At 36.4% G+C, this 21370-nt stretch overlaps 1 protein-coding gene across 2 annotated transcripts in view; it reads right to left on the reverse strand.

Moving 5' to 3' along the window:
- The window catches only part of USP46 (ubiquitin specific peptidase 46), a 57974-nt gene that overhangs the window by 17821 nt on the left and 18783 nt on the right, over positions 1-21370 (reverse strand). Inside the window, exons 5-9 of one of the 2 annotated variants that reach the window (XM_017744411.1) lie at positions 21100-21176; positions 15828-15911; positions 15335-15532; positions 14603-14681; positions 103-209 (exon numbers count right to left, since the gene is read on the reverse strand). In XM_017744411.1, the coding sequence (XP_017599900.1) occupies positions 189-209; positions 14603-14681; positions 15335-15532; positions 15828-15911; positions 21100-21176 (459 nt within the window). In that variant the 3' untranslated portion in view covers positions 103-188. Of the gene's footprint in view, positions 1-102; positions 210-6589; positions 13657-14602; positions 14682-15334; positions 15533-15827; positions 15912-21099; positions 21177-21370 lie in introns of those variants that run through there. The other variant, XM_008641419.2, reaches the window with a different exon arrangement.

The raw sequence follows: 21370 nt of genomic DNA on the forward strand, positions 1-21370 counted from the left end.
CCTAGAAGTTATTTTCATTCAAGCTCCTTGTTTACAGGTTGCTCTTATACAAGTCCTCAGTTTACAGCCAGGTACTAAAAGAGAGGAAAAAAACCTACTGACCTCCAAACCCTGCTGTTCCATGATGAACCACTCTCCTCAAGCTGGTATCTTCTCCAGAAACACGGCTCTTTTTTGTTTTTTCTGACTCAGTTTTTTTGGAAATTGTCCTAGAAAGCACAGGCAAAACTGTCAGAGAGCTTATAACAGCAGGAAATTCATCACTGGCTGCCAAGGTCCAAGATCTCCACGCTATATTTGCAAGTGCAGCAACATGCACCTAGTTGAGAGCATTATTATGTACTTTCAATTAACAGACACCTGGTTACTGGCTGTCCTAAACAGCTTTCCAACACAACACAATAAAAACTGCTCACATTGGCTTTAGTGAATGCTCCAAAGCACATTGAGTTGTAGCATGCAAAAGGCAGGATTTCTTTCCCATCTGTTCATGTGTATCAAATATTGCATGAATGTAATGATGATAATTCATGCCAGTTGGGGGTTATTTAGATGAGGCTCTTTGTTTTGAGCTTATCTTTCATCAGACCGTGTTCACCAGTGCCTGGGTCCATTTTGTCCATCAGCAGTTGGGGTTTTTTTGAGATACAGGGAAGTTGCTTTGTTAGGCTTTAAATTAAGTTCCTGTTATGGAAGGATGGCAGGTAGGATTTGGGAAAAAGAAAAGCATTTTCACAGAAGGAGGAAAATACAGTTCCAGTGTGAATGATTTCAGTGTCAGAATTCATCTGCTGTTAAGGAAATAAATTTTATTTGAGAAATAAAGTCATCGTTTTCTCCTACTGCAACTTCTTTATTTTAATTAATATCTATGTTACAGTCCAGAGGAAACAGCAATGGGAAGAGAAGTTTCTGTTGCAAAACAATTGGGTGGGAACACATGGTATTAAGAATAATGTGTTTTAAAAAGTAACAGTGGGATGATATTTGGTGTTCTCATTAGCACTGCAGGACACCATGGAGCATAAGGATGCCCATGCCCTGAAGCTCATGCCTGAGGCAGTCATTCATCTCTTCTCCCAACACTCTCTCAAACAGATTTCCAACCTGAGTGCACGATGTCCTTTGTGTGTGAAATTGTGTATTGACCGAGAAGCAAGTAAAAGGGGGTGATGTTTTAACTGTTTTGAAAAAATCCTTGCCACTTGCAAGTTCCTGTGTTACACACTTATATTACTTATCTAGTCCGCTGTATCACCCAGCAGGAAAGTGGGCACAAGCTGTCCAGCCTTCACCCCACATAAACGGATTTGAAACACATGGCTCGCAAAACCCAGAACAGTCCTAACAGTGAGGTTAGTTGGGTGTGCTGCTTCTAAAAACAAGGATTACTTATTTTTTTACATCAAACTAATAAAACTTGGAAATGGTTTTAGGTCTGGATTTGGCAGATCTTTGGATTTCCCAAAGTTTGGGAATGCTGAGGTTGTTGGAGAACGTTAAGTAGAAACCAAAGAGTAAAGGCAACACTTGGTAAATGTCCCCAAATGAAAGGACTAAGAAGAACAAAACATTTTCCTTTCACATAGATAATATGGCTGAAATCAAGGGACAGTGACCTTGTGGTGCAAAGTCCTTGACTTCACTTTTTTGTTGTGTGAAGTGTCTCTTAGTTAAGCAGAAAAGCCACCCAGTGACATAGCTTTGCTTACTTGTTCAAAGAAGTTGAGAAGGTTTTGTAGAGTCCCTTCCTGGCTGGGTGTGTGCAGAGTGTGGGGAGCAAGCAAAAGCAAATTATTCTGCTATAGCTGGACAGCAATATAAAATTAATATTCAGCTAAATGAAACTTTTCCTCTAGGAAAGATCTTATAAACTTTTGCCTTTTCTTTGTTCAGGTACCAGTTGAAAGGGTCTGATAAAAATGGACATCGGAAATGAACAGCAGCTTTTTAAGCCACCAGTCCGTCACAGCGACAGCTGAGGATGGTTCAATTCTGCATATTGCTTATTGTTTGTTCCAGACTCAAAACGTGGGTTATTTGGAAACCTGATCCATATGAGCTGCAAATGCCCATGTGGGTGAGGAATTGCCCTTTATAAAGGGAACACAGCATTTCTTACTCCTCTTCATGGATATTAACCGCTTCCTTCCCAGAATGTTGCCATGACTTAGCTGACTTCTCTGCTTTGCAGGTATGAAAAATAAGATTAAAATGAAGAGTACAAAACCCAAGAATGAAATAATTTAAGGACAGAGTTCTGGAAAAAAATGTTTCCAGAAAAATCCTTACCTTTTTGCTATTTGACTATATAAAGCCATTGAAGGGCTGCTTCTTTTTTGCTTGTTTTTGTTTGTTGGCTTTTTTGGTTGGTTGGTTGTTTTTTTGATATTATCTTATGCTTTTTAGGTCAGTTTTGTTGATATTCACGTATTCACATAATCATGCCAAGGGCCCAAGAAAAGTAGTAACAAGTAATTCTGTAAATAATATGATAACATCTTATTATCTAAGGCATACATGGAAAATTATTATGGATGACAAAATATTTTTAGGGGGAAATTAGCTAAGCAAATACATGAAGAATGAGGCAGTAGACAGTGCATAACCCATTAGCTTAATTCCTATCTGTATAAAAAGCAACCATAAACTGAGTAAGCTTGGTTAGAAAGTTTCTTTCCCTTGTAAACTTTAATTTCTTTCTAAGGAAGTGATCTTTAAAGGGTCATTTATTTCATAACCTGTCTGCAATAGAGTTTTCCCCCTTTCCTTTGAAATCGCTAGATATAGTCATGGTGAGTCAGTGAAAGCAACAGCTCCCTTGTTAGATCACTCTGGACCTGATTTTTTTCCACTTACTTTGGTTGAGGTTATGAGGAGGTATGTTGCTTGGAAATAAAATTCAATAGTAATGACCTTTTAGGACAAACTTCAGGCACATTTGTATCACAGCATTAGTTCCTGCTGCCTCTGGACAGTTGTTTGTTGTCTTTGTAAAGATATTCTGTCAAATAGTAGTTAACTACTCTTGATGCCTGCAAATCTCCCTCCCTGAAAGGAGTGCTGCAATTATTAACTGATGACTGCCTGAAAAGTAAAAAACAGTAATATAATAACCTAATTATTGTACATGTAAGAGTAATTCAGGTTGCAGCCTCTACTGCTCTGATCTAAGCTCCATAGTTGTCTGATATATACAAATATTGGCTTACTCATTTTCTAGTTGAGAAATAGAGGAAGAGAGAGATTGCATTATTTGTCCCGTGCAATACAATGAGTTCTTGACAGGGATGAGAATAGAAAGCACAGACTTGCCTATCCAGTCTTCAGCCCTTCCTGCTTTCCTGAACATTCTTTCCCAAAGGATGAGTCCTATGAATGTGTCCAATAATATTGGCTAATAAATGGCTGCAAAATTCACTGAAGTTGGTGGACTGATATTGCAATCCCTTGGAGAAAGAGAAGCTAAATACTCTTCCATTCAAGAGCTGGAATAGTAGATGATACTGTCCAAAATCACAGGAGTAATAGGAAAAATAAAGAAGCCCATACGTAATGGCTAATAGGAAAAAACCCCAACACCCCAACACATAAAGGGTATGGAATGTCACTAGAGGACTGCCACTGGAGGAGGACCTGCATCTAGGTTTTTTTTCATTAAGAAATGGTATAATTAATTCAAATTTAGCAGAGTTTCATGGAAAAAAAAAGTTTCACATGGGAAATATGACTCATTTTCATATTACTGGGATTTTGATAAATAAAGTTCAATTATATAGAGCATGGTGAAGGAAGTGGTTTGTTTTATCTGGGGTGGGGCCTGGCTGCACAAGAGTGAGAACGAGAGATTGACTATATTAAGGAAACACGTTGTCCAGGTACATTTCTTTTACAAGTGTCATGACAACTAAACAGAGGCACTAAACAGTGAGCATTTCTTCACAGCCGTTACCACACCAAACACTGGCTGGGCACAGTCTGTGCTCTGCAGTACCACTTATTCTAGGATAGACTGATTGCCTTTCCTCATCCTCTGTAACTGCATTTGGGAACAATAAATAAGTATGAATGTGTAACATTACCATAAAATAAAGCTTTTAGATATCAAGCACTGTGTTCTTTAAGTCATGGTAAAAACACAATTTAATGTAAGTATTGAATAATACTCTGAAGCATGTTAATACAAAAGTTTGGTTGATTCAATGTTGGTTGAAACATCATGACAGGATAGTGATGCAGTATGCCCAGAAATAACCCATAAATGTCAACAGTAGAATTAGCAACCTGTGCTTGAGCATTTAAAAATATCACAGTTGTAAAGGTTAGGGGGAAGAATTCTGCTTATATATTGGGCTTTATGTTGTCCTCAAAGTCATATTCTGATGCTGTCTTAGTCAACACTGGCCTCTGCCTGAAATACTCATCTTGCAGAATTAAAAGTCTGTGACCTCACCTCAGAATACTTTTGTTCATCTGAAAGTGTGCATCCAGAATGAAGAAAGAGAAATAAACCATAAATCAATTACATCATCCTTGCTTTACCTAATATTTTCTGCTAGTGTGTAATAATTAACAATTACTAAGGGACAAAAGAAAACTAATCCATTCCTTGGAAAGTGAAGTGCTGTAATGACAAACTTTCTGAGCAACCTCGGCTGTCCCAGTGCATTCCAGGCAAGATGAACAGTTCCAGAGACATCAAGGGATCAGGTTATACTGGAACAATGTGCTACAAGATCTGCACTTTGAACTGCATCCAGGAGGGAATGGGTCAAGGTAGCTGCTGAGGAGCTGGTGAAAATGTTCCTACCAGTTCAACTGTTCTAGCTGGGAGGTGGCCAGATTCAGTTCAAGTTATCTAAAATATATAAGGATTTTGGTACGCATTACCCAATTTCTACCATTTTCACCAAATTAAGAGTCGGAAAGTTATTTATCAGGTAAACTACCCTGAGAATGAAAAATACTTCATAAATGACAGGGAGAATTACATGACTAATGAATAAATAAAATTTAAGATTTTATTTGTGCTCCTGAAGCTTGTTTTCAAAGAGCAGAGATAATAACACCTGTAGTTCTTCTCCACTGTTCTGTGTTCCACACATTACCATGTCTTACATCTGCACAGAAAAACACAGCTCTGCACACCAGAATTTTTATGAGGATGCTGTAAGAAACTTTATTCCAGATGCTGTTATTACCAATCCCACTGTAAAGCTGCAAACCCACCTGGAGCTTCTTTACTCTTAGCTATAGTGAAGTGATTGATGGTAAAATTTGCTCTCTAAGCATTTGTGATGGCTAGTTTGCAATATTGGGTGACATCTGTATCTTGTTTCAACATTTTTGCTTCTGTTCTGTACCTGACTTGAATATTTTTTCTCATATGTGTGTCAAATGAAATCCAAAGGATGTTTCAGTCTGTCTTATTCCAAATTTCATTCAGCACTCACCCCTCTATTTTACCCTCGCAGGGATTTGGGAAAGTGTTTAACAGCCTCCACCTCTTGACTTTTATTTGACCCTGGTAGGTCTCTCCATGCAGCCCGGGGACAACCTGCAAACTCCAGGGTGTTGACTCCTCTGCTGTTTCTGTAGTCATGTTAATTTCACTATTAGCACCAGGTGAAATGTTTGTGACTGGTTCAACTCTGCATTGTGCAGTGAGGGTGAGTGAAATCTAACAAGGCAATGGATTGATCCATTTGAAAAAATTAATAAGAGGAAGATTTTTTCAGAGCAGATAATTAAAATGTTCTGTTGCCACAAATATTTATATATATATATATATATATATATGTATATATATTAAAAATGATTGTCCTATTTTTCTTCTTTAAGAATTTTTACTGGATTTTTAAGTTGCACACAAGCATTCAAAGAAATTAAAATCTCCAGAAATGTGATTTTCCATGTCATGTATTTAGTCATGTCTAATAAATAGTGTTTGAAGTCATGAGAACATTTAAATGAGTAACTTTATAATTTTCTCCTACCATATCTGACTTTTCAATTATTAAATTATATTTTTAGCATTTCTACGGTTATCTGGTGCACAGAACATAACCCAGTCTAATGTAAAACAACAAATCTAATTCATAAAAAAGAATAAAGAACAGAGACATAGGTAAACATCATTCAGCTTCTGGGAAAGTGCATTTCTGAAGTGAGAGAAATTCTAGCAGAGCCCACGTAGTGATTGTGAATCCTGCGGCTGGAAACTTCTCCTTGGTTTCTTTATTTGTACGCCATAAATTCTATTTCTTCAAGATATTTTAAAATAATGGATTGGTGATTATTTATTTCAGTCATCTCCCATGTTTTAAATTTCTGTCTCCATCCTGCAGTTAAATGCTTATGTCCTAAGAACCCAGGGATAAGTTTGAAGGTACTTCAAATATTTTTAATTTGAGAGGAAATATGTACTGTAAGACATGAAGTGTTTTTCAACCTAGTCCTTTGATAGTCTGATGTGCCATAAATCATAGAGTGTGTTAGCTATAAATATAATATGCAGTTTGACAGCTTTGTTTGATTTTGGTTCCCTAAATGATTCTGAAGGAATAAAAAGAATACATTTAGACAGGAGCAAGAAACTCCAGCCTTTTATTTGCCACACTTTTGAGAATGTAAATTGTGTTTGTTAATGAACAACATTAGGAAAATCAGCAATGAGGAACCTTTCAACTCTCTGACAAAATTTTAGACCTCATTAGCAAAATCCTTTCCCACTCCTTTAGTCACAAGTAAAATCCCAGGATAAAAGGGCTCATTGTTCCCTGATGTAAAAGGTAGTTCAGTTCTGACTGATTTTTATTGTCTTCAGTTTTAGCTGAAACATTGAAGCTCAGAAACATTGACAAGGTCAGTGGTGTGCTTTAACTGGGTACAGCTCAGCCATGCAATTGTATGTATATTCCACCAAGACAACTCACAAACTACTTGCAAAACTTGTTCTCCTAAGATTCTTCAGAGGCAGTCATCCCACATGGTGAAATATTCTCTGAAGTCACTTAAAAAGTGATGATCACATTAAATGAAATAAAAAGCAAGCATCAGCAGTCTTGTCATCTGTAAGAACACAGGTTTCTGACATTCAGAAGCATGTTGTGTAACAACCAGCATCAATGCTCAGCCTTAGTATAGCTCCAGCTGAAGTCAAAGCAAATTGAATGGAAGCGAGATCAGCTAGGGAGTTTATTTTATGTAAAATATAAACATGTTAACAGGAGAAAATACTGTCTTCTTATGTTACAACCTTAATAACCAACATGATTTTTATCTTACAGTTCTGTAGGTGGTGCAGGGTTCAATTACATGTACATGATGATTAAAAAGAGCAGATATTCATCTGTACACATACACTGAGTATTGTGCGCTGTACTAGAAATCCAGAATTTTTATATGTCCCCAATTGCGTACCTCATAATTTTACTACCTCTTATTCCATTTAAAAAACTAGCACAAAATTTAAAGTAGTTTTATTATGATTGCATCATTTTGACAAGGTAGAGAGGGACTATATATTTACAAACAGATACACATATTCAGAGCCTCTGAAAAAAACCAATCCTTTCCATATTTCATCCTCTTCTCTTTCTTCTTCCTCCTACCCTACAGTCATACAGGATGTGGTGGCTTTACTCCTAAAGCATCGTGATAAGTTATGGAGTTTGTGTTAGGTGTTTTCCAATGAAAGCCACTGAGACTAGAAAATTGTCTCCAGGAAAAGCAGTGGAACCTATAACATGGTTGCCCTGATGTTGCTCCTGCTGTTAGAATGAGAGTTGAGAGAGGACTAGGAAACAATTTAACATGTGGACAGAGTCTGGCATGGGACATTTCAAACATGAACACCATTGCAAATACAAAGCTGAGGTTTAAGCTCAGCCTCTTCAAGGAATGTATACCTATTAATAAGATTTTGGGGAGCAGGGACAGAGGGGTTGCAAATACTCATTAATTATCTACTGCAGCAAGCAACACGTTTTGGTGAACTGCAAGATGTCTTCACAAAGGGTTTACTCTTGCCACTTTGGAACCCTACAAGAAGGGTCAGGATTATCTAGAGGATGGAGGTTAGGAAGCTGCATGTCAGTCCAGCTTCTCCCACAGACCCACTGTGCTATTGCAGAAAAGTTACTTACTCTTTCATATTCTTACATACAGTGAAGTTGCCACCTGCAACAGCCTTCACCAGAAGCATTAGGCTGTTTGTTAAATTGACTGCTGTGAATGGTACACAGAAGTTAATTTATTTTACATAGTACAACAGTCCCAGTCTTGATAACCAAGTAAAACAGAATTTATTAAAGAATTATAGCAACTTTGAGACCATGAATAAAGGGAATTATTTGGAGTTTCATAATAAATCAGTCAGGCAAAGCCAGCAAGCAAACCTCCTAGAGGGTAAAGAATCATTAGTATGTAAAATGGTGTGGGTTTAGCAAGATGGTCCCATCAGGTGGGCACATACCTCCCAATAGGTGTTATTTGACCCTGTATGCAAAAGAAGTGTGTTATCTGAATAAATCTTGTAGACAGGCTCAAGCAATCTCTTTGAAGTAATGCCTATTAACTGGAAAGAAATTAAATGGGTGTCTATCGAGGCGAGGCTTGCCAAGGGCTATTTACATAGTAAGGACCATGTTGAATTGAGAAGAAACACCTCAGTATCAGAACAGATGCAACGGGAAAAAGTCCTGGTCTTTTCATTGATCAAAGAAAATACATTATCTAAAGCACTAGGAATAACCCTTGCATTAACAACACAGAAACCCAGTGACTTTCTGATATGGACACCACAGACGCTGTCCTCTAAAAACCATAATTTTACACCAGCACTTATCTTCCTTCATTATCTCTTTGCTTTATATTGGCCCAAGTGCAGAGAAAAAAGATGCAAAGATTTGCTCTCCTTGCCAGCATGCACACAGTGGCCAAGAATAAATGTGGTTCTTCAGATTATTCACACTTGAGACTGAGCAGAGCACTGATAAAATGGCAAAGAGAGCAATACCTGTAGTATTGGCTGATTGACAGTTGACTCTGTGTTTGGTAAAAGAGAATTCTCCTGTAAGAACTGGAACTTTCCTAAATTTTAGTTATTGATAACTGTGTCAGAGATTGAAGTATTACAGTCATCCTCAGATGGGTTAGCAGGCAGAGAGTAAAAAAGAGACTGTGAAATGTGCACTGAGAGCACAGTTCATCAGGTACCGATGTGTGTAGCAGACACAAAGTAAATGCTGCTTCCTTTTTAGATATGAACAAATATGTATGAAAATGCTTGGGCTTTCCAAATTTACAAGCCAACTAGGACTACAAGACTAAAAATGGAAATTGAGTTGTAACTAGAGATTTTGGATCACAAGCAAACAGCTGCAAAAGCAGTCAGACAAAGGTAAAATGTTAAGCTGATCGGAATTTCACAAGATTGACATTGCTTAAAGTGCTTGGGTTGATTACATTAAAAAAAAAGTATATAAAAATTAAAGCAAAACAATATTACCACATAAGTTATTATACAAGTACAGTAACAGACCAACAAAAGAAAAATAAATTAAAACAAACCCTTCTAAAAGACACTAGCAAGGAACAGGTACACAGACAAAACTTGTTAAAATTTCTAGTATTCATTCAGCTGTAAGACACTGCTCACAACTATCAGCCACATGCAGCAAAAAAGAGATAAAACAAGAAATGTCTGCTGCTGAGAGGCATCAAATCCCTGGCAGCTGCAAGCTGTCAGCTCAGGTACCAACTACATGATGCTGGAACAGAGGAGTGACAGAAATGTAATGTCTGAAGACAAAAGACAGGTTGTGGTATCACTTTAGGACCCATCATGTAAGGTGAATTTCAGTTTAATTTTGTTAGGTCTTTAATATCTTTATTAAACCTGATATGAAGGAAATTCCTACTGCTTAATTTTCTTTACTCCGACGGCTAAAGAAACAAGACTTTTCATACATTATCAGGTACTCTGAGGTAACTAAATTGTTAAAGTAGAATTGACAGGAGTAATTTTGGGACTTGATTTCAAAAAGGTGTTCTGTTTCATTGGTATGGCTTTTCCATTACTCTGCTATTCTGCCTCCCTCTGCTGTGTCCCCTAATTACAAATTCCATAAAATCCCAACAGCCTATTCTGGGAAACATAAAATTTGAGTTCTGAGCTCATCCTCTAAGATATCTGATTCATCAGCACTGCAGTGCTGTGAAAACACAGCACAAGACAAAAATGTTCATTTTTCTAAGTAGAGAACTTAGTAATAGGATTTATAAATGGATAATGCATCTCAGCAACAGTGTGGGAAACAATTGGAAAACTTCAATTGTTGTTAGACCTAATATACATAGAAACCCGACACCATAAAATACAGTCATTTTAGGGAAGTACAGAATATTATTAGACACCTGTGCTAGTATTTTGTTTTCTAGATGGTAGCTGAAAAGCTTTTATTATCTTAGGTATTTTTCCATTCTTTCATAGGGGACTATGCATATCCATGCAAATCTATGCATAAGTGTAAGAGAAAAGGGATTATGCTTTATTTAATCAACTAAAATACTTTATACCATATGATTGCTCCTGTGGGGATCCCAATCCTGCAAAACTTGTGTGAATGTGCTTAATTTGACAAAGAAGAGTTCCTCTGCCTAGACTGGCACTATTCATACAGCTGTGACTGACAGCTTTTGGACTGAAGTCAAGACATTCAGCACACTGGAGGCTAGATCCAATTTATAGAATTGTGACCACAATTTTTTTAATTAAAAAAAAATGCTCCCTAGTTTAGCTAGTGTTAGTATAAAGTATGTATTCCATAATTTTTCAGAGCTGATGTCAGACTACTGATGTTGGACTTGTATGATACTAGTGCTGTGATCTTTTCATGGGCCAGCATGAATTAAAAATGCTTTTTCATAGTTTATGAAACGGCTTATTCTAGTAATTTTACTCTCAATAACTTACTGCAATGATCTGTATGTTTTACAATCTAAGGCTGTCTTGCAGTGGAGAAAACCAGAGATTATTATCCTGTTCGTTAGCATTTAAATATTAATTCATACTATTAACATTTTAAAAACCAATTTTCATGTAAGTCAATTGAAATAGGGAAAATGTTTCCTAAAACTGAACTGATTTAAAAATTATTTTTATGAGAAATTACTTTTCATATAAACATGAGTCCTGAAGATTCAAATGATACCTTAAGAATATCTGTTTTGTTGAATCTTTTAAAAACCACAGAATACCATAAGAACGTTCAGCAGTAAACAGTGAAATACAGACTTTTGGACCAGCGCTGGTTAATGCTGATCTACAAAGTGATTTCATTCACAGTGAGGAAACCTTACCCATTTAAAAAGGCCAGTAATTATTGTATTTTTATACAGAAATTCTGAATGCTTATAAATAAATCAATTAAAGAAGGATTTGCAGGTTTAGCTTTTCAGTGGAAAAGATCCTGGGTCTCAGTGGGAGTTGAAGTCTCCAGTAAGATGTCTATCTTCTGTATTAGAGACAAAACATTTCATTCTAACATCTATAAAAGAACAAGAGCTGCATCCTAATTATGCTTCTCTTGAGCCTGCATACCAGCCTTCATTCATGTGAGTGATCTCTGTAGACCACTGCTATCATTCACTTCAGTAAGTCCTCCAAGGTTACATTCTATGTCTGTTTTCTTGCATCAGTATAATAACATGATAAATCACAAATAATCTTAGCTGAAAAGCCCACTTCTGTTTCTCATTCAGTGTAAAGTGCTACATTGCCTTAGTTTACAAAATGGCCATTGGTAAATCCAACTGAACTTCAGACGATGTTACAGTAGAAGCTACTTCATTTTCACCATTATTTCACAAAAGATATTTCACATTCACAGTAGAGTACAATGAAAACATTATTCTCTTTCCTACAGAAGACTAAAATATGAGATGTAGCTGCACTTCAAAAGCCATTTCTTGAAATGGAGTGTTGGCCATAAAGTGTCAGGCAGGCTTCTTAAAGAAAAGGACCAAAAGAACATTGTCTAATAAATACATAATGAGTGAATAAAATATAACAGGTAGAAATAAATTTTGTGAGATGAGAAAATTTCCTTACTAGAACCAACTGTCAGCCCCCATGAAGACAAGAAGAGTGTTTTTGCTGCTGATGTCATTGGAATAGGACTTTGGCTACTGAAGTTCAAGAACTGTATAATGGAATGAAAGTGTCACACTGAACAAGGTAGTTACCCAGCATTACCACTGACTATCAAGCCACTATCAATCCCTTCTCATACCCTATTGATACCTTCTTCTACATTTATTCTTCGCCAAATTCGGGTATTCCGGTGAATTTGGAAATTTTATTAGCCAGTGCATGACAAGTGCCAGCCAAATTCACCCAGGAAAATCACAAACTAAGACTTCTGTACTAGTTTTGAAATCAAGCACTCCAGATCCCTTTCTGTTTCTGTGGTGACAAAACTCTGTCAAATATGACCAAAATGTTAAGGATGATATATACATGATAGCATGTAAATTAGTGGTTGCTATGTATTATATTTCTAAGAAATGGACTCTGTCTTGAGAAAAGAAAATGGGAACTACAGATACTTAGAAAATTGCAGGACCAAGCTGTGTTTTTTATGTACAAACAACAGTTATTTAAATGACTGGATAATTTCGGTCCTGATGGATATGTTGCATGTGAGCAGTGTTGCAATCTTTGCAAACTCAATCAAAGTAAACAATCTATGATATCATTTTAACAAAAAGGTAAGATCAATCTTTATAAACGTAATTTATCTCTGTATCATATGTGTCATCTTACTCTCTTTATTCCAGTGCTCTGTAAATTCTGAAATCTCACCTCATCTGTATTACCTCATGATGAAGTGACTGAACATACAGAACTACTTAGTTCCAGTGTAATTTAAATCCCTCTATGTGAATTTTAGGTCTGTGATTATACACTGAAAGTTTTTAACAACCAAAATTGAAATTATTTTGGAAGAATATCTTTTCTGCAGCAGAGTAACAAGTAAAAAGATCCCCTATACAACCACAACTCGAATCATCACTGAATTGATTTTTTTCCTTACACTTAAAAGGGGTAAGTATATGTCAGGATGTATTTAAAGGAATGCTTTGTAAATCAACACACTCCAAAACCATTTAGAAAGTTTTAAATAATTTTGCCCTAAATGTAATGAACACTTTCATATAAAATACTACTCTAGCTGGATTGGGTTTAACAGTTGACATCCAAACCTTATGGTCTGTAAATGTTAGTCCATATAAATTCCACTAAAATCTGACTTCAATTAGCTCTTCAATCAGACTTAAAAACTACAAACAAACCCCCCTCTCTAAAACAAAGTTCTGAATGTCAAAAATGGACGGTTATAGTCAACATCACATAGACCATTGAATAGGAGACAGAGTGTATCGTTGTTCAACCTTCCGAGCTGTGGTCTGTGTAAAAGTCAGTTCAGGGGAGCCATCACCTTCTTTTACGTGCAGCATCATTGTGCGCAATTATCACAGTTTGCCAAGTCACTCTCTTGACTGATAGAATAAAATATAGCCAGACTCTGAATTTTTTGATATATCAGAGGTCAGACCATAGAATTCTTCAATAGCTTGAGCATCTATTTTCTGCAAAATAAATATTTTTTTTAATATGCTGTTAGATAAAACAAATACCAAACACAGATTAAATGACTGTATGAACAGAAATGACAAATTCAATTATTTGTTTAGAGGTAGCAATTAGCAAATTCTGTTTGCAGTTTAAGCAGTGAAAGGGTAATATTTAGGGGCTGAACCTTGCTGATCTCACTCATGAAAGTCATAGGCATGTTTCTGTCACTGAACCTAACTGAATTAGGCTTTTTCCAATAACAAAGAGACTCCTTGGAATGCAGTAATGAACACTGTTAAAACACATAAATGTGACCATGTGATCCCATCTTTCTCAAATTTCCAGAAACCTTCTTCAAGACATGCCCCATCCAGCATCTCAGTGCTTACTTTCCTTACCTCTTCGGAAATCAGACTCAAGACCTCAGTTTTGCCAATGACATAAAGGGTTTGCATAAGAATGCATTTCAGAATCCTTAGACAGAATCTGTAATAGCTGTGGGACAGATTCTACTCTAATCTGCATTCAGGCAATCCCAGATCAACAGCACAATTCAGACTTTCTTGTAACTTCCCCAGTTTTCAAAATTGAAAACTCCATAGCAATGCTAGATTTACGTAGTTCAATTTTGCCAAGTGATAAGGTTTTAATGAATTAAATTGATTTTATTAGATATAGAAAACATTCAAAATTAAACACTTAAAGTCTGGTATTAAAAATATTTGAAGTTGCTATGAAATAAAAAAAACCCTCTGACATTAACAGAGCACAAACTACAGGATTAATAATTTTGTTTACAATCTTTCTTCCTAACAGAGTTGAGCTAAATATTACATTATAACCGAACTGTGGCTTTGCAGTTCTACCCATCTCTGCCCAGCTCCTGATCAGAATCTTAACCCCAAGTAGAGAAGCAAACATAAACACAAAAGTTGTGCTCATGACCTTCAGCATACTGACCTCTACAATGTCATCATCAAACAAGAGCCAAAATCCATGACTTTTCACAATAGTAATGTAATGCCCCCGATTCGGTCCACTAGAGAGCAAAACAAAAACCCAAACCACAAAATATTAGAAAATGCTACTGAGTCCATTTTGATAAGTCACATTTCTTTATGAATTCATAATTATAATTAAATCTTATGAAAAACATAGTAAACCCAGCTGTGGTGGTACGCTAGACATTTAGTTGTTTCACCTTTTCATTAACTTGTTGCAAGGCTCATCAGCTGAAAGCTAAAGGTGGTGTTTTCACCTGTGCCAGGACCATTTGCAAATTAACCTATAGAACACTTAACAAGTTGCTCATGGTAGGCAAAAAATATTTTTAAAACTTTATGGATTAAATATAGGGGGGAAAATTGACTAAGGTGATCTGTTGTGGGGCCTACATGCTGACAGCCTCTGGCCCTCACAGAGTCCTGGCTCCCAACTTTTTTAAGTGGTCTCATGAGGAAGAAGATAGTTTCATCAATTTAAACTAAACTTTTGACTTTTGGAGACCTGAGACATTATTTCTTAAACAAGTACAGATTTACTATTAGGGAGGTTGGCCCAAGACACATGCAAGTCAGTGCAGCAGCAGGGTTTAAGCCCTGCCTCCCACTCTCCCCACATTTGGTCAGGGATGCCCGCCCCTACCCTTGGAGTATCTGGCAATAGCTCGTGATACACATGAAAGTACATTACCTTCCACAGTGAACAACAACAGCTACCAAGTCGTACATTCGATCTAAGTTGACGGCATCGCCAGATGTGTTGAAGAGACGTAACTCCAGAGGAAATACTACACGGTAAGACAGCTTAGTATACCTGTGCAATTGCTCCATATACTTGAATCTCTTGAGGTGTAAGGCAAGAATCATTGGCAGTTTTTTTACTCTCATCCTGTGAAACCATTATGAATGCATATGATTAACACCTGACCAGTTCAAAGCCATTCTCTCTTCCCTTAATAAGCTAACGTCCACATTACAAAAGCACTTTGTAAGTAACAGTAGTCAACTAGCAGTAGCTTCAAGACTAAGACACATGCCTTTAAATCTGTCTGTAGGTTCTCTGGTCCACACAGAGAATGCATTTGGGATGTAAGGCTTCTAGGTATCTAAACAAAATAAATATCAAGGAGGAAGTTTGTCAGAGCCCAGAAGGGACATGGTGAAACAGTCTGCTCTTTGCTTACCTCTTTTGTGCCTCTTGTTTACTGCAGCAAGTTTCACAGTAGTATTTCTGTTCACTACATAGTGTCTCTGTGTTACTGAAGTCTCTGTAAATAAATACAGTCATCAGTTCTTTAAGGATATACATTTGCCCCACTTGAGCTGATGAACTGGAACCCAAGAGACACACAGGATCAAATCTTCACCCATTCCAGTTTTCTAAAGCATCTGAAGCAACTGTACTAGAGTTTGCAAATGGACTTAGGGTACCTAGCTGCTATGACAAGTTGTATTAGGAGCTGAGGCCCTCTATATGATACAAATGGAAGGTCAGGTATGTCAAAAGGGGACCTATATCTGGTCTCTCACACATAAAGGGGCTGCCCAGATGTGGGTATAGTCACTCAATCCATTCAGTTTCTTTTAAAATTATTTGCAGAATTAAACAACTTCACGTGCACTTCTGTCATCCCCAAATATTTCACATTTTATGGAGTTCTTCTGTAAGATAGGTTTGAATTGTCTTACACAGAAGAAATAAATTGAGTTTCCTGCATCCTCCAACCTTTAGAGCAGTCATCCAGATGTTTTTAGATTATACCTTTTCATTTTCTAAAAAGGAAAGAGACAGCTGGTATAGAAAATTTTGTAAATCCTGATCAAGTAAATACACTCAGAGATATTTCTGGATTGAGCTTTTGAAGTGATGAAGGCAAAGGAAGGCTGGTTTGATAGCATCTTTCAGTTCACACAAAAGATTTGTTGGAAGCCACAGGGCTGATATACTTTGGAGTGGAATTTTAGGTACCTAAAAACATTTAATTGTAAAAAAAAAAACCAAACCTAATTATTTTTGTCACCTCTTGTGTTACATTGCAGCTGAGCAGGTGTTTTGAGAACTCCAAATGCAGATATAAGCACCTATCTTCCATTTTAAACACATGGGTTTTCTTGTGACTTTGGGCCTTAAATAGATATATCAGAATTCCAGAACTGTCTTATTGATTGCCCCTACCTTGTACCTGACAGGCTTCTGAACTTCAGGAAAATTCAGACCCATTCAGACCCAACAAAATTCCATTCTACCACTGCAGTTCACATAAATGGAGGCTGCAGCAATACTGCCTGCAACTTCAGCCTGCTCTCGCAGTAGGCAGCACCAGAATTGTTTTACAGGGCAAAGGGAGGACTCTGGATGATTATTTCTTCCTGATATCATCACTACAGGGGTAGATGGGATATAGTTTGTTACAGCATAGATATTAGGAGTTAATTACATAACTTCATAAAAGTTTAAGGTTGACAGAGCATGATGAAGCGTTTAATATGACTGCATAATATTTTTAATAACTCAGAATACTTTTACTGATTTATTTTCTTTATATGGTCTTAACACTAATGAGAAAGTGCTGAAATTTAGGAAAAATACATCTTTTGAAAGATTAGTTACAGCTAAACTTTGATCACAAGTATAATATTTTTATCTAAAAGAAAAATAAGGCATTATCACTGGGAAGGATTTGTTTCAGTGGTAAACACTGATCTCAAATATCTGATTTCACATTTGAATTTAAACACAAAATTAACTGAATTTAGCCAATTCCTCTGAAAAACATGGTAACCTTTCAGGGAATTGTAAGTGAAGAGCTGACACTTTAGAAAACATCAGAGATGAGCTATATGTGCAGGGAAGACTCAGTAGAATGTGCCTGTGAAAGTTTTAGGTCTGCTGTTAGAGAAAGAGTTTGATGTTCATTTTCAAAGCCTAAAGTCTCAATTTTAAAATAAGCAAACAAATTTGGGGAATTTATTAGTTTTCTTTCCACCTCAAAGTGAAGCAACAGAAAAAGTATTTTTCTAACATGAAGAAACATGTGCAGATGGCAGAAATTTGATAGATATTGATTTGTTCTATGCCAAGTCTCCCATGAAAGTTAATTAAACTCAAAGAGGTTCTGAATTCCTTTTAAAATGTACTAGTTATCCTGATGCTATTAATATCTATTATTAGTATTACTTAGTAGAAGTAGTAGTAGCATTTATTTATTTATTAGTAGCGTTATGGTATCTATTAGTAGTAGTATTAGAAAAAAATATTTCACTGAAAGAATGGTTAGGCATTGAAATAATTGCAAAGTCAGTAACTCTTTCAGCAATCGAGAATTTCCAGCATGGCACTTTAACAGATGTTGAACAGTTAAAAACAACAGATCATTGACTGGAGTTCACAAAGTCTGCATGGGCCAGAGCCACAGCCTTGCAGAACTCTTCTCTAGACAGGCAAAACTAGTTTCAAGATGTGTCTAACTCTCTCCTATTCCATTAATAGTCCAATCTGCATTCTGCTTATAGGTTATTTTAGCAAGGCAAAGAAATTTTTAAATACAACTGCTCAAGATGTACTAACTTGTCATTGACCTTGTGCTTCTACAGCCTCTCTGCTGCAGTGTGTGAAAGATGTTTTCTATTGTTTATATGCATAAATAACATTAATTTTGTGTTTTAAGATATGAGAGAATTCTTAGTGTAACATAAATGCACACAAGTCAGGATCAAACTGGTAAAATTTGCAACTCCTAGTGGAAATAAAAACAATGGATATGTATTATATTTGTTATTGGACTTTTATTGTTTCAGGCCCAACTGTCTACCCTGTGGATTTAGACTATGCCAGAGGCTTGTATTCTTTCTATTCTTTGGACATCTTGAGCACACAAGGACATTTTGAAAAACTACAGAAATAAAAGAACATTCATCTGTAGTGGAAAAGAGATTCATTATACTCAAATGTTATCTTGCACAGCTTTTCTGTATTTTACCTTTTAAATGCAGCAGCACTTAAAGCTATTAAGACACAGCAAAGCAGTTGTTAAAAAAAGGGAAACAGTAAAGATTCCAAAAAGAGTAATAACTTGGATGTTCCTATTGAAAGAAGCCACAAAAGAACTTATATTTTGTGTAATAATGCATAATACCAGACAGCAATGAGAGGAAATCCATATTCTAACTGAATATATGTTTTCTAAGCAGAGGTAGAAATGCTGCTAATGTAAAACACAATCAGAATAGATGAGAGGTGATGACTCTCCTCCTGTTCAATCTGTAAATAGTGGCCTGTACCTCCCACTCCACCAAAAGAAAAATTGGGATTTTGCTTTATTTTATTTCCAAAAGGAGAAATGGGTGAACTTCAAAATGCATGTCATACTGTTGGAGTAAAGGCAGATACTACACTGGAATGAACAAATAAACTTAGGGCATCCATTCTTCTCAGGACTGTATAGATCCCTGCTGGAATATTATGCCTCGTTCTAGACAGTGGCACTTCAAGATTGAGTTCAAGAGAGAGGTTCAGTTGGAGAAGAGGCTGAAGAGTAATGAACATGTGTAGAGATCCAGAGAAGAGAGCTGGAGGAGAGGTTCAATGACCTTAGGCTGTTTAAATTTTTAAAAAGTGATTACATTCTTCCTGTACGTAAAATGCTACTGCTCAGGGGAATGGGGGCAACCCCTGGTTTATGTCCAGAGTACCCAGGGCAAGTAGAAATAGGCTTGGTCTGAAACACCAAAGATTCACATTACACAGCAGGAAAAAACTTATTAGTAGTAAGAACAGGAAGGACTGGGATAGACAATCAAGATACTACTGCTAAAAAATCTTCTGGAACAGGTTGGATAAGCATCCTGTCTGACACGGAGATAGGGGCTAACCTTTTTGGAGTCTCTTTCAACTCCACCATTCACTTGTTGGGTGCAGTTGTGCAGATGCAGTTCTTCCACATCTTAAGCTACAGACACTGTCAGTTCAGTAAAAGAAATGCTATTGGTATTTTTACTGAAATACTTACTCTGCCTTTGCATAAAATGACCATTCCTAACAAAACATTTCCAAGAAGCTAAAAGATCAAGAAATTAAATAAAAAACTGGAGAAAGCTGAAGGACAGATGGTGACTTATATACAGCAGCAGTTTCTAACAAGTTCACCAGACTCAGCTGTAAGAAAAAGTCAGAGCTCTGTCTCCAGTACCACGAAATCAAATAACAACTCAGATTAGAAAGGACCTCAAAAGGCACTGCAGCATCCTTGCAGCTCAGTAGGATTTCAAATTGACTTTGAAGACCATAGGGAAAAGTAAGTAAATGGCTACAGTGAAGAACTCAAAAGTGTGCAAACAAAAGCCTCTAGTACCAATAATGATTCAACTACTGGTTAGTATGAAGAGGAAAAGAGACTACAGGAGAAAAAGAGAATGCACTGCTTTCCAAAGCCTCTCTTTGGTTTACTCATGTTTTACAGAGAGGCTGGTTAGTGGAGTGTGGACTACTTGAGGGCTAAGGACTGCTACAGCATCCAGTGGAAGACTGAACAGAAGCTGAGAAGGAAAAACTTCCTAGCACTTTAAATTAGAACAAAAATTACGTAGTACAGTTGTGGTATTCACAGAGAAGTCACTGCTTTCTGACTCAGGAAATAGTACCTCACATTCTTTCTGTAACTCTCACCTTGGGATGAGACAGCAGGAAATCCCTCCTAGGCATTCCAGAATAACTGATATTCAACTTTGATAGCAATTTTGGAATTTGAAGGAGTTTAACTAATTGATAATCATTACCTTAGGACAGCAACATATTTTCTTAAAGATGGGTAGTGGGTTATTGCATTAATGTCAAAACTCTGGACATTTTACATCTCTCAGAATAATCATGCATGCAAGACTGAAAATTGTTTTGATCTCTTAAGCAGAGATTGCTAGAATTTTTAACAATTAAGAATATACTAGGAGCAGAACTGAAATTTAGAATAAAAGACTTCACATGATTTTAGGTTGAAACATAGAATAAGAAATTTCTGATAGAAAAATAGACTTTTGAAATCTTTTGCCCTCTAGGAAATCTAGCACTCATTCTGCAAAACACACACTTAACTTTTAATATGCACATAAGTTCTAATCAACAAAGCACTTGTGTAGAAGCTTAAAGATATGCACAGTTAAATCTCTTTGAATCCAATTATTATTCTGCACCAATTCTTCCAGATGACAATGCAATCAGTTATTTTCCCTGAAAATTTATTTATTTTCCTCTTTCAAATACATACATTGAAAGAGAAAGTGGGTAAAGCAAAGTACGTTAATGTATATTTTGTCATTAGAGGAAACATCCAGTTTAAAGTCTTTTTCTCTTGCTTAGGATAAGTTCAAATCCAAGTGTTATTCTACTTTTCTTTTCTAAAACTACTAGACCTGAAAAATTTAGCAGTTAGACCTATCTGCCAAAAAGATGCATTCATTTACCTTAGACAGTGTGTAATCGACGTGTTCTGCTCCACATCAACAGAAAGGTCAAGAAAATCTTCATCTTTGCTACTAACCTGTTGCAAAAAACATAGTTGTGAAACAGAGATGCCATACATCTAAATGCTGTTTATACCTTCAGTAAATGCTAAAGATATTTATTTCTGTAGAAATTTGCTCTTACACAAAAATAATTAATTTCAATGCTTTTAATTTTTTCTAGTTCAGTGTGACTAATGTTCACTGTGATATTTATTAGTAATTCTGCCAA

The sequence above is a fragment of the Corvus brachyrhynchos genome, unplaced genomic scaffold, assembly GCF_000691975.1.
Source record: "Corvus brachyrhynchos isolate BGI_N302 unplaced genomic scaffold, ASM69197v1 scaffold17, whole genome shotgun sequence".
Taxonomy (NCBI): Eukaryota; Metazoa; Chordata; class Aves; order Passeriformes; family Corvidae; genus Corvus; species Corvus brachyrhynchos.